The 12609-nt window shown below is 39.5% G+C and overlaps 1 protein-coding gene across 1 annotated transcript in view; it reads left to right on the top strand.

Annotated features, from left to right (window-relative positions):
• The window catches only part of ccdc93 (coiled-coil domain containing 93), a 67866-nt gene extending 56887 nt beyond the window's left edge, over positions 1–10979 (top strand). The window contains exons 20-23 of the mRNA XM_060827848.1: positions 6229–6266; positions 7611–7695; positions 9383–9496; positions 10719–10979. Of these exons, the coding sequence (XP_060683831.1) occupies positions 6229–6266; positions 7611–7695; positions 9383–9496; positions 10719–10775 (294 nt within the window). The 3' untranslated portion in view covers positions 10776–10979. The remainder of the gene's footprint in view (positions 1–6228; positions 6267–7610; positions 7696–9382; positions 9497–10718) is intronic.
• The last annotated feature ends 1630 nt before the right edge of the window (positions 10980–12609 follow it).

Below are 12609 nucleotides of genomic sequence, written 5' to 3'. Positions count from 1 at the left end.
CACATGCAGAAGACCTCTAATATTACAAAAGTTAAATGTATGCATAAGCATGCACAAAGCTGAGGTCTATCTCAACCATGCATAGCTTATCACTAACATAGAAAAGGGGATGAGGAAAGAAAATGCACACACTAGTTCATTTGCATATATCAGATTTGCAGAGCATCTTGAACACCTCACCATCGTGTAAAGCAATTAAAAGGTAATTGTTTTTACATTAAAATGAGATTTTCCACATTATTACATGAAGCAAGTTTGAGAGCATGTTGAGACAGCAGGTAGTTGCAAAGAAACTGGAAATTCCATAATCTGAACTATGGTCATTAGATGTCCTATGTCTTCCCTTTTACCCTTCCCATCCAATTCTGACTTGTCACCTAAAATACTGCTAAAGTTTAATTCTGCTATGATCTGGTTATAATCTTCGAGTGATGAAGGGCTCTGGCCCGAAACGTCGAATTTCCTGTTCCTTGGATGCTGCCTGACCTGCTGTGCTTTAACCAGCAACACATTTTCAGCTATGATCTGGTTATATCAATTTACACAGCGATAACCTCTTTGGAAAACTGTTTGTTCATGCTGGCCAGCACTGCTGCATCTAATCCTGTCCTTGGCTTTCAGTTATACACGAGTAAAAAATGAGGTCTGCAGATGCTGGAGATCACAGCTGCAAATGTGTTGCTGGTCAAAGCACAGCAGGCCAGGCAGCATCTCAGGAATAGAGAATTCGACGTTTCGAGCATAAGCCCTTCATCAGGAATAGTTTCTATTCCTGATGAAGGGCTTATGCTCGAAACGTCGAATTCTCTATTCCTGAGATGCTGCCTGGCCTGCTGTGCTTTGACCAGCAACACATTTGCAGCTTTCAGTTATACACCACCAGAATGCTAGCTGATTTATTTTTTAGTCTTAATCTTTGAACCAGTGGTGCTAAGCTCAGTTTTAATACTGAAATGTTCCCTTTCTGTAAAGGGCATCAACTCTAAGACCGTCTGATCTTGACTTAGAAGAACTGCACCAGTTATGCATTTACCCACACGTATACAAATCACAATTTATTTGTATTTTCCACCATTCCTATGTAGCATGTGCTAATTAACCTAGTGTTATTTTTGCACCCTCCAGTGAATGGTCTACATACCTGCTCTTTTGCTCGCCTGTTCTATGCTCTGAGCAGTGTGACTGCCCCCTTTTTTTTTATTCCTAGTTTGACACTCAAAGCTTCATTCGAAGACATTTCCAAAATGTTGTCCCTGCTTACTGCAGTAATGGTTTGTTCAATCAGTAATGCAACACTTTCCCCTGCCTCATCTAAAGATTACATACCTTGGAATGTTGAATTATCAGTTCTACCCCTCCCTCAACCACATCTTTAATGGCAACAACATCACAATTCCACATGTCAATCCACATCCTTAACTCATCTATTTCACCTATGATACTCATTAAAGCGGGGGCCATTGAACTTGGGTCTTACTCCCTTGAAATTCACCATGGCTAAACTCTCTGCATTGGTTTCTTTAATATGCTGTATCTATATTGTACTAATGCTCTGTGTTCCCTTACCTTGCCAAACTAGTTTGAACTACTCCCAACAGGACTGGCAAACTCATCCTCAAAGATATTGGTCCATTCTGGTTCAGGTGCACCTCCCCCAGAAAGGGTCCCAGTGATCCGGGAATCTAAAGTTCTTCCTTATGCCAACCCTTGAGCCACACATTTATCCACTCTATTCTATTTCTGTATTTGCTAGCATGTGGCACTGGGAGTAATCCTGAGATTACAATTTTTGTGGTCCTGCTTTTTAGCACTGACCTAGCTCCCTAAAGTCTTGATGCAAGACACTATTTCTTATTTTACCCATATCGGTAAAATAATGTGTACCACGACCCCTGTCTTCCCATCCTTTCCTCAAGATGCCTTGCAATCTTTCAGTGACATCACTGATTTTGCCTCCAGGGAGCCATATGCTATCATAGAATTACATCTGCAGCCACAGATACCCCTGTCTGTTCCCCTAACCATAAACTCCCTCTCACTATTGCTCCTCTTTCCTTTCTCCATATACAGTCAGTCTGCTTGTGGTTCCAGCAGCTTGGTTCTGTTTGCACTCCCTTGAGAAACTGGTAGTGCCTTCAGCTTCCAAATTCAAACGCCTATTTGCGTGAGCAGGACCCCAGGGAGTCCTGCAGTACCTGCTCATTTCTCTTGGCTTGCCTGATGGTCACCCATTCCCTCTTTTCCTCCAATCCCTTGAGCAGCAGGATGACAACTTCTCAGAGTATGCTATCCATTTGAGATTAAGCCTCGCGGGTGCACCTTGGTATATCCAGCCACAGCTTAAGGTCTGAAACCTGGAGCTCTAGGTTTCTGCAGTTGGAAGCATTTCTTGCATATATCTAGTCATCGAGGGTGCTAGTAGGATCTGTAACTTCTCACGTATGACAGGTGTACTTGGCATTTGGCTGACCTCACTGGCCCTGCCTTATTACTAAAGGCACCTACCTGACCTAGCCTTGTTTGCTCACTTTTCTAATTGCTTAAGGATAGTTCCCTAACTTTATTCTCCCTTTCTCTTATTCTACTTTGACATGCTTAAACTGTGATAAATAATAATAGGATATCATACTGTCTCTGACTTCTACTTATTCCTGGTCCTTCTGAGTTAATCTTTGGGTAAAAAATGAGGTCTGCAGATGCTGGAGATCAGAGCTGAAAATGTGTTGCTGGTTAAAGCACAGCAGGTTAGGCAGCATCCAAGGAATAGGAAATTCGATGTTTCGGGCATAAGCCTGATGAAGGGCTTATGCCCGAAACATCGAATTTCCTATTCCTTGGATGCTGCCTTTCCCTTCTGAGTTAATCATCAGCTACTGTTATTCAAGACATCCCTAATGGTAGTTCCTTACCATACTATCATCTCACCATTTTCCTGTGATGTTACTTTTTTTTTCCCCAGCAGCTAATTCTTTGGAAAAGAAAATTCCTTCAAAGAATTAAAAGAATTTGGCATAGAATACTGACTGCAGATAAATATTAAGTGTTTTGGGAGCCATAAAACACCACCTAATAATGTATCTAGTGATGTATTATTTTCAGTTACGGTCTGTGTGTAGGAATATTAAACATTTTTTTGAGAAAGGTTTACTAATGATACTTTTAATTTTAATTCAAAACTTTTAAGATTAAATTCATTGTCTGGTCATAAAGGTAAAGTTGCCATAGTCCTAGTGGACCATGGGGCTGTTCTCTCATTAGAGAAAAATGACTGGTAGTTTAACTGGAGGATCGTCATGACTCAGGTGAGGGAAGAAGTTGAGAAGTAGAATCCTTCATGGTGACCTCAGCTGATGTGGGAATTGAATCCATATTATTGGTGCTGTTCTACATTTCAAATTATCCGTTCAGCCAGTGAAATTGGAGGAGCTGGCTCCAAAAATATTCCCATTTTAATTGATGGGGGAGCCCAGCCTTTCAATGGAAAAGATAAGGCTGAAGTATTCTCAACAATCTACAGCCAGAAGTGCCAGGTGGATGATGCATCTTGGCCTCCTCCATACCTCAACATTACCGGTTGTCAATCGATTCAGTTCATTCCGTGTGATATCCGTAAAAGACTAGAAACACTGAATACTGCAAAGTCTGTGGGCTCTGACAACATTAAGCAATTGTATTAAAAATATATGCTCCATATCTTGCTGCCCCTCTAGCCACACTGTTCCAATACGCTACAATGCTGGCATTTACCCAACTATGCAGGAAATTGCCCAGGTATGTAAATAAAAAGCAAGACATATCTGATATGACCAGTTAGTGCTCCATTAGTCATCACTGAATGATCGTTCATATCACAGTGCTATGAAGCAGTATTTGCTCACTTGCTCACAAATCCTTCCTTTCAGTTCCACCAAAGCCACTCAGCTTCTGACCTCATGACAACTTTGATTCAAACATTGACAAAGGAGCTGAATTCCAGAGGTGACATGAGAGTGACTGCCCTTATCATCAAGTCTGTGTTTTACATAGTGTGGCATCAAGGATCCCTAACAAAACTGGAATCGCTTGGAGTCAAAGGGAAAAGTATATCTGGTTAAAGTCATACCTGCCACAAAGAGGTTTGTTGTGGTTGTTGGAGATCTATCATCTCAGTTCTAGGATATTTCTGCAGGAGTTCGTCAGGGTAGATATTTTCTAATCAGCCAGTTCAAAGATGTTATCTGTGGAGTGTGGAATTGAACCAGTGCCACCTGGCTCAAAGGTAGGGACGCAACCACCACATTACAAAGACCCTACAAATTCCTCATATTAGACATTTGTAATTGATCTATTCAGATGTGTTATGACATGGGTGAAACTTGAATCCAGGTCTTCTGGCTGGAAGTTGGAAATGCTATCACTGCACTGAGAGCAATTTTACTGCTTGTGCAGCTACATCATGCTGTTGTGGATATTTTTAATCAACCTGATTAGACATGTCACGACATGGGGACCGTTACTAGCTTTCCTTTTCCCCAGTTCTAAGCATTCTCCATTCTTTTGTCAGCCCAAATGTCGTTCTCTCTCCCTCTGGGCTCCATCTATTGTTTACTCCTCTCCCTCTGCAAGCCCCCCCAAACTTCAGCATAAAAACCAATCTTTTCCGAGATGCAATCTATTCGGAAGAAAGCTCACTGGACTGGAAACATTGTTTTCTCTTCACAAATGCTGCCAGATCTTGAGTTTCTTCAGCTATTTGTTTCAAAGTTCCAGCCTCCTCATTCTTTATTTTTTGCCAAAGTAGACATGATGGTTTAAATGCTTCTCTTCTGTGTGGTGTGTCTCTAAGCTTGATTTAGAAACTTTACCTTCAAGTAGGGGTTAGAGTCAAAAAGTGCTGGAAAGCATAGCTGGTCAGGCAGCATCGAGGGGCAGGAGCATCAACATTTCATGCATAAGCCGTTCATCAGGAATGTCCATCAAAATGTCAACTCTCCTGCTCCTCGGCTGCTGCCTGACATGCTGTGCTTTTTCAGCGCCACGCTTTTTTTTACTCTGATCTCCAGCATCTGCACTCCTCCTAAGTTCAAACCCCTCTCAGATTTGCTGAATATCTACCTTAAACATTAGCAATAATGTAGTTAATTTACATATGCTGTCATGAAAAAATGTTGCCTGCAGAAAGTTGATCTGCTAACCCCTATTTCAAGGAGAAAGTGAGGATTGCAGATGCTGGAGTACCAGAGTTGAAAAATGTGGTGCTGGAAAAACACAGCAGGCCGCATCCAAGGAGCAGGAGAATCGACATTTCAGGCATAAGCCCTGAAGAAGGGCTTATGCCCGAAACGTCGATTCACCTGCTCCTTGGGGTTTGAACTTAGTCAACCAACAAGTTTTTTTTAAAACCTATTTTTCAGGTTAACTTGTTGAGAGAAATGTTACTACACACCTCTGGAGTAGGTGAGACTTGAACCCAGGCCTCCTGACTCGGGTAGGAATGCTACCACTGTAGCACGAGGGCCCCTGGGACAAGATTATTAATGAAAATTGAAAACTACGTTATAAGTTCTGCACTGCATAGTGCTCAGTAAAATTCATTTTGTTGGGCTTGACCAGTTGTTTCTCTCATCTTGACAACTGGAGTTGCACTAACCTAATAGCTGTTGAAATTGTTTAAATGGCTATCATAAATGTAGGTGTATGCTTTCATATTACAAAAGTACTCAAACAAATATTAGAGTGAGTTTTGAGAAGATTTGTAGCTCAGGTTGAGGTTCTGGATGTAGGTTTGCTCGCTGAGCTGGAAGGTTCAGTTCGGACGTTTTGTCACCATACTATGTAACATCAATGATGTTTCTTCACCCAGAGGCTCACTGAAGATGTTACATAGTATGGTGACAAAACATCTGAAAATGAACCTTCCATCTCAGCGAGCAAACCTACATCCACAAATATTAGAGCGTTGACTGATTTAGATTAGTGGCAAAGTTGTTTAATTGTTTTCATCCTCACAATGCTCACAAATAGTTGACTAGCTGCTATTTGATGGGCTTCCACTGCTGCACCTTTTCTTTTTGTGAGGATTTTAGTTAACATTAGTTGTACCTGTGTTTTACTTTGGTGCGAGCAAGTTTGTTGATCACAAAATATGAAGCTCATTAAGGACTAAAAACTTTAATAGAATTGTGAACTCTGCATGAATGTTTTAACAGTCCTTGCCAGAACAACTGATTTAGCTTTCTTTTTTGCCAGGTTAACTTGTTGAATTCCATTCATGATAACTTCCAACAGTAAGTACTGTGCAAATTGAATGCACTATGAGGATACTGTTTTGTACTGAGGATATAAGCACTCATTTCTTAATTATGCTGCATTCTTAGACCTGTCTGTCCTTTATATGCTCCAAATGGAAGCATGAAGAAATCTATTTAATCAACAGAAAAATTTTACCCTAAAACTATGAAAAGCATTATGAAAAAATTAATAGGCTTTTTTGGGAACTTGAGTAAGTAAAAGTTTTGTGTTTTTAGTTATGTGCTGGTGAACTGTTTTTGTTTTAAGAATAGAAGCTTTTAGCAGCACTTGCCAGCAATCATTTAACTAGATACATGAATAGGTGCTTAAGCTAGGACAAATGTTCGGCACAACGTCGTGGGCCGAAGGGCTTGTTCTGTGCTGTATTGTTCTATGAAGCTAAATGGTTAGACAAGATGCTTGGGCGACTTACTGTGTGACTGAGCTGAGTCGTTACGAACCAAATACAAAGAAGGCAGAAGCATGTTCAATTAAGAAAAGATCCATCCAAAATGTGCTGTTTAGCTGCCTCTAAGTAATGCAAAACTGGCCATGGGAATGCTGTCCAGTCTCCCCTTATTGACAATGCTATACTTTGTGGTTTTTCTTTTCCGATCTATATTTTTTAACATTTCCTTACTAAGATTCTGATCTCAGGAATTCCCATAAGATGGTAAGAAATAGCAGCAACAGTAAGTCATTCAGCCCCTCAAGGTTGCCCTCCCATTCAAGAAAGTTATGACGACCTACCAGTTACTGTAACTGCAATGTCCTGTCTGCCATGCCATATCCCTTGACTCCCTTACTGATTAAAAAAAATTGTCAATAACACAGTCTCTGCTTTTTTAGGGGAAGATAATTTCAAAAACTAGTCACTCTGAGAAAAACAATTCTTGAGCAATTGAAGACCAATTTTTAAACAGTGCTCTCTAGCTCTAGACCTTCCTGAGGAAACACGTTGACAGCTGCCTCATCCAATCCTTACAGAATCTTGTATCTTTGAATAAGATTACCCCCAGTCTTCTAAACTTGGTATAGGTCAACCTTCTACATTCCTTACAATGATAAATTGGAGAACCTGCGGGACATTGTGGTTTAGTATTACTAGTGCAGCAAGTGATGGTGTAATATAATATCTGCCTATTTTCTTTGGATGCACAAATATGGAGAATAATACAATATCTACATGTGAAGAAGAATAGGAACAAAGCTTAATTCTTTGCCCTTCAACAGGAAACTGTCAGATTAGCCAATAGCATTAAACGTGCATCTGGAACCTGTTCTCTCACTTGTTTGCACTGTGGAATGCTTTCATAAATGTCTATTCTGAAATGTTTCAGGGCTATGGCTGCTACAGCTTCTCGAGACCAGTTTTTACGGCAGATGGAACAGATTGTGGAAGGTATTAAGCAAAATCGCATGAAGGTAATAAATTTCATTTATGTCATACTATATGAAACTATTGGTCACCCTAATTTTCATTTGGGGGAAAAAAATGAATGTTAGAAAGGGAATAGAGAAACCCAAGCCAGTTAGTATGGAATGATGATGGAATTGAAAAGGTTTCAACAGTGTTAGAGGTAAGGGTAGAAACAAAGTTGCAAACCCAGAGTGCAGAGTGTAGTGATTGTATTTTTTTTAAAGAAAAGGTAAGATTAGTTCTACAAATAAAGTAAATGATTGAAACTGTAGCAACCAACTGAGCCAAATAAAATGCTGCTTTGAATTCTGGAGGAAGTATTGTCATGAACCCATTACAGCACCAACGGTAGTCATTTAGCCAGCTGAGTCCATGTCACTTTTCAGTAACCCAATTATGTGGATCTAATTTCTTCCACATTAGACACCAGAAAGGACTAAAGCTTATATTTTATTAATACTTCCTCATCAATGCCCCAGAATCCTTCACCACTATTTAATTACTTTTTGAAATGCCTTAATTGTTCCCAGTCAGTTTGCATTTGTCAAGATCCCAAAAATTAGAAATGAGGTGAATGACCATTTGATATGTATTTTGTAATGCTAGTTGAGGTATAAATGATGGACAGGACACTTGAACCTGCTCCTATCCAGATAGTGTATTACCTACTGAGCTAGCCTAGCTATTTGATATTTTGCCCAAAACTCAGCACCTCCAATTATCGAAAGTGTAAGGCAACGTATTCCTTGTATTATTCATAACACTACTGATACTTTTGGAGTCACAGAGATGTACATCACAGAAACAGACCCTTTGGTCTAACTTGTCTATACTGACCAGATACCCTAAATTAATCTAGTCACATTTCCAGCACTTGGCCCATATCCCTCTAAACCCTTCCTTTTCATGTGCTCATCCAGATGCCTTTTAAATGCTGTAATTGTACCAGCCTCCACTATTCCTCTGGCAATTCATTCCATGTATGTGCCGCCCTCTGCATGAAAAAGTTGCCCTTTAGGTCCCTTTTATATCTTTGCCTCTCACCCTAAACCTATGCTCTCTTGTTCTGGACTCTCCCCACCACAGGGAAAATACCCTGTCTATTTACCATATCCAAACCCCTCATGATTTTATAAACCTCTATAAGGTCATCGCTCAGCTTTCTACATTCTAGAGAAAATGGCCCCTCCTATTCAGCCTCTCCCTGTTACTCAAATCCTCCAGCATCCTTATAAATCTTCTCTGAATCCTGTCAAGTTTCACAACATCCTTCCTATGGTGGGAGACCAGAATCTCTCTCACAGTATTCCAAAAGTGGCCTAACCAGTGTCCTGTACAGCTGCAACATGACCTCCCAACTCCTGTACTCAATACTCTGACCAATAAAGAAAAGCATTCCAAATACCACCCTCACTATCCTGTCTACCTGCGACTCCACTTTCAAGAAACTATGAACCTGTACTTGTGCTCTCTTTGATCAGCAACACTCCCTAGGACCTTACCTTTAACTGTATAAGTCCTACCTTGATTTGTCTTTCCAAACTGCCACACCTCACAGTTATCTAAATTAAACTCCTGCAGCTGTAAATAATAAAATCCTAATTGCAAGTTGTTTACTAGTGCTTTCATATTTCTGCACTCTTTTAATTTTGTTGGTCTTTCTTGTACCCTGTCTTCCACCCCAACCAAAAGTTGGAGAAGAAAAAGCAAGAAAACAAAATGAGACGTGACCAGCTGAATGATGAGTACCTTGAACTGTTAGAGAAACAGCGTCTGTACTTTAAAACTGTTAAAGAGTTTAAAGAGGTAATGCATTTTTGTCACTCGTGAAAGGTTAAAATTTGCAGGGCTAAATATTGCATGTCATTTGTAGTTTAGAGTGGTATGCTTTGAGAATTATGGGAGGAAAGGACAAATGAGAAGGAGACTGAAAGAAAATCTTTAGCGCTTAACAATCAGATTTTTTAGTATGCTTTAAGTTAATTAGGCAGAAATCCTAGTTCGTGTTTGATGCACGACCATGCAGCCATGGAACAGCAGATGTGAGTCATTGCCCAGGAATTATTGCGTGGTGAAACTGTAGATGTGTTGTAGCATCTGCCAATGAGAGAGAACCAAAGCACCCAGCTGACTAATTCTGGAAAATGTCTAAAGGGGACAGGGGAAAATAGTATAGAAAAGAAATAAATATCAGCTCTTGTTAAAACTTCAGAGATGTAATGTCTTTTTGCTTATATTAATTAGAGGAGAGGGAACGACTTCAGTAATTACATGGAACCAAACGATTGCCTTAACGTAAAAGCACCAAGACTGATATTTGTTCAACGTTGATTCTAAATTGTCTATTCTAACCTGTTTGCTGCTTCCTTTGTAATTTTGTTTTCTTCCACACTCTTGTTTTTGTATTTCTATTTACAAATGCTTGTTCTTTTGTTTAATCTCTTTTTCTGTAGTTTCTATCTCTTCTCTTGCCTCCCCATTTCCCTCTTGCTGGGAGTTAGACTCTTGGTTACCAGATGTAGGTGGTTTGTAAACTGGTATATTTGGCAGCAATAGGAGAAAGGGGTCTCTAGGTCAGTGAGTTAAAAGGAACAGTTTGGCTAGAATATAGTACTGCAGGAAACTAGGCCTTTGATATGGCCTAATGGTTTGGTCAGGAGCAAGGATTCTCATGTTTGGTAATTGTAGAATCAACATTGATTTGTGCTAAACTCAATTTGATTTATGCGTTACATTATTCAATCAAATTATGTAAATTTAACTAAATTGCCTAATAATTCAACTTTATCTGTGCTATCACTAACTACTACAGTTTTGCAGTCTGTGATTACCACACACTGCAACATTACATTTATCTGCAAAATTATTGCTGTGCAGTCCACCAAAACCATGGTGGATGCTGAACAATCACTTTCAAATGATTTTTTTCAAGCAGCCAGTTTGTCAAATACAAAATCATCTATTTTCTTATGGTTACCTTCTCTGCTCAAGAACCTTTTTATACTATTTAATTTACTTTACTTTGCAGGAATGTCATATAAATGAAATGTTATTGACTAAAATGAGGACCAAAGGGGCTTCCTGAATGATCTCACTGGGGATCCAAGGGTGGACCTGCTATCATCTTTCAAATCCATGGCCTGAATTTATTACTTAATAAAAACAAAGGAATAGGAACATGGAACTGAATGTATCATATCACCTTATTTGTTCGTGAAATGTTAACACGTTTCTTTATCAGCAAGATAATAAAATTTGTCTGAGCAAATCTGTTGTATTATAGTTTCAAAGCAATCTACATAATAAAAATTATTACAATATATTTTATAAACTTGATAAAATTATTCTTGACTGTGAGCTAACTTGACATTTGCAAGTCACCTGTGCTGCTTCAGTCAAAGGGTACATTGTTGTGGTTCTGTTCGCTGAGCTGGAAGTTTTTGCTGCAAACGTTTCGTTCCCTGGCTAGGGAACATCATCAGTGCTATTGGAGCCTCCTGTGAAGCGCTGCTGTGATTTTTCTTCCAGTATTTATAGTGGTTTGTTCTTGCTGCTTCCGGGTGTCAGTTTCAGCTGTAGTAGTTTGTATGTGGGGTCCAGGTCGATGTGTCTGTTGATGGATGTTCTTGCCGCTTCCGGGTGTCAGTTTCAGCTGTCCCTAGCCAGGGAACGAAACGTTTGCAGCAAAAACTTCCAGCTCGGCGAACAGAACCACAACAACGGACACCCGAGCTACAAATCTTCAACCAGACTTCAAAGGGTACACTTATGTAAAAAGGGTTTCACTGCCATATTATTGGTGTTTCTTTACAGCTGCCAAATCTAATTGGATGATTTCATTGAAAGAATAATTACTACTGTGGATCAAAATTCTCTGTTCCTGGAGTTTTTCTGTGCACTGCCTTTATTGTAATGTAAAATTTTGCACTGGGTAACCTAGGAGGTCAGAAATACCTCACGTGAGAAGTGCACCCACAGGTAAAGGTTTTATGAAGATCTTACCAAGTGCAACTTTAAGAGATCTCTGTACCTTGATCAAAAAATCCTAACTTAATGTTGACTACTTATTTTAACTTGCATTTTGAACTTGTGTAGTTGACTGTAAAAGGATTAGGATCTATGAATTTGTTTCACCACTTCTGATTTTTGATCATCCTAATCATTGATGTCTGAGGAACTTTGAACTGCAACTGATATTGGAAGGTACAATATCAGGTTTAGAGACTTTAGCACGGACTCAAAGCTGATTTTTTTATTTCTGTACTAAGGGGATAGTGTATTAGAGGTGCTTTCTTTCACGTGATGTTAAATCTAGATCCCCTCTGTCCTTTCAAGTATATGTAAAAGACTCCAGACATTGGCTGAAGAGAAACAATTCAAGACAGAGTTTGTTATACCTTTCATACAAGTGGACTGGATTACTTTTTTCAAATGCTTTTATGTTGGGCCACCTAAATATCATTCTGTAGCAGAATGAAATTTTGCAAATGCCTGCAATCCAATCTAGAGATCTTAACATGACTCAATGCTAATTTTTAAAGTTACATCTCAACTGACAACAGGACCGTGATGCTAATAACAGGAAGAAGTGGCAAAAGGTGATTCATAACGGTATAACAAAATTGAAAGCCGGTCACAAGAATTAGGAGTCGGCAATTCAGGCCCGTGAGCCTAGTTCACCATTTGTTCTTATCTCAGCCTCCACTCCAGTTTCTTGCCCGATCTCCCATGACCCTTCAATCCATTATGAATTAAACATTGGTCTATATTCTCAAGTCTATTCAATGTCCCAGCATCCACCACACTTGGTTATGAATTCTGCAAATTCATGGCCTTTGAGAAAAGTAATTGCTTCTCATCTGTTTTAAACCTGCTACCCCTGAACCAAAGATTATGATCTCTCATTTTAGATCACCCCA

The sequence above is a fragment of the Hemiscyllium ocellatum genome, chromosome 7 (assembly GCF_020745735.1).
Source record: "Hemiscyllium ocellatum isolate sHemOce1 chromosome 7, sHemOce1.pat.X.cur, whole genome shotgun sequence".
Taxonomy (NCBI): Eukaryota; Metazoa; Chordata; class Chondrichthyes; order Orectolobiformes; family Hemiscylliidae; genus Hemiscyllium; species Hemiscyllium ocellatum.
The sequence above is the reverse complement of the archived record's forward strand: the minus strand, read 5'-3'. Positions and strand labels throughout refer to the sequence as shown.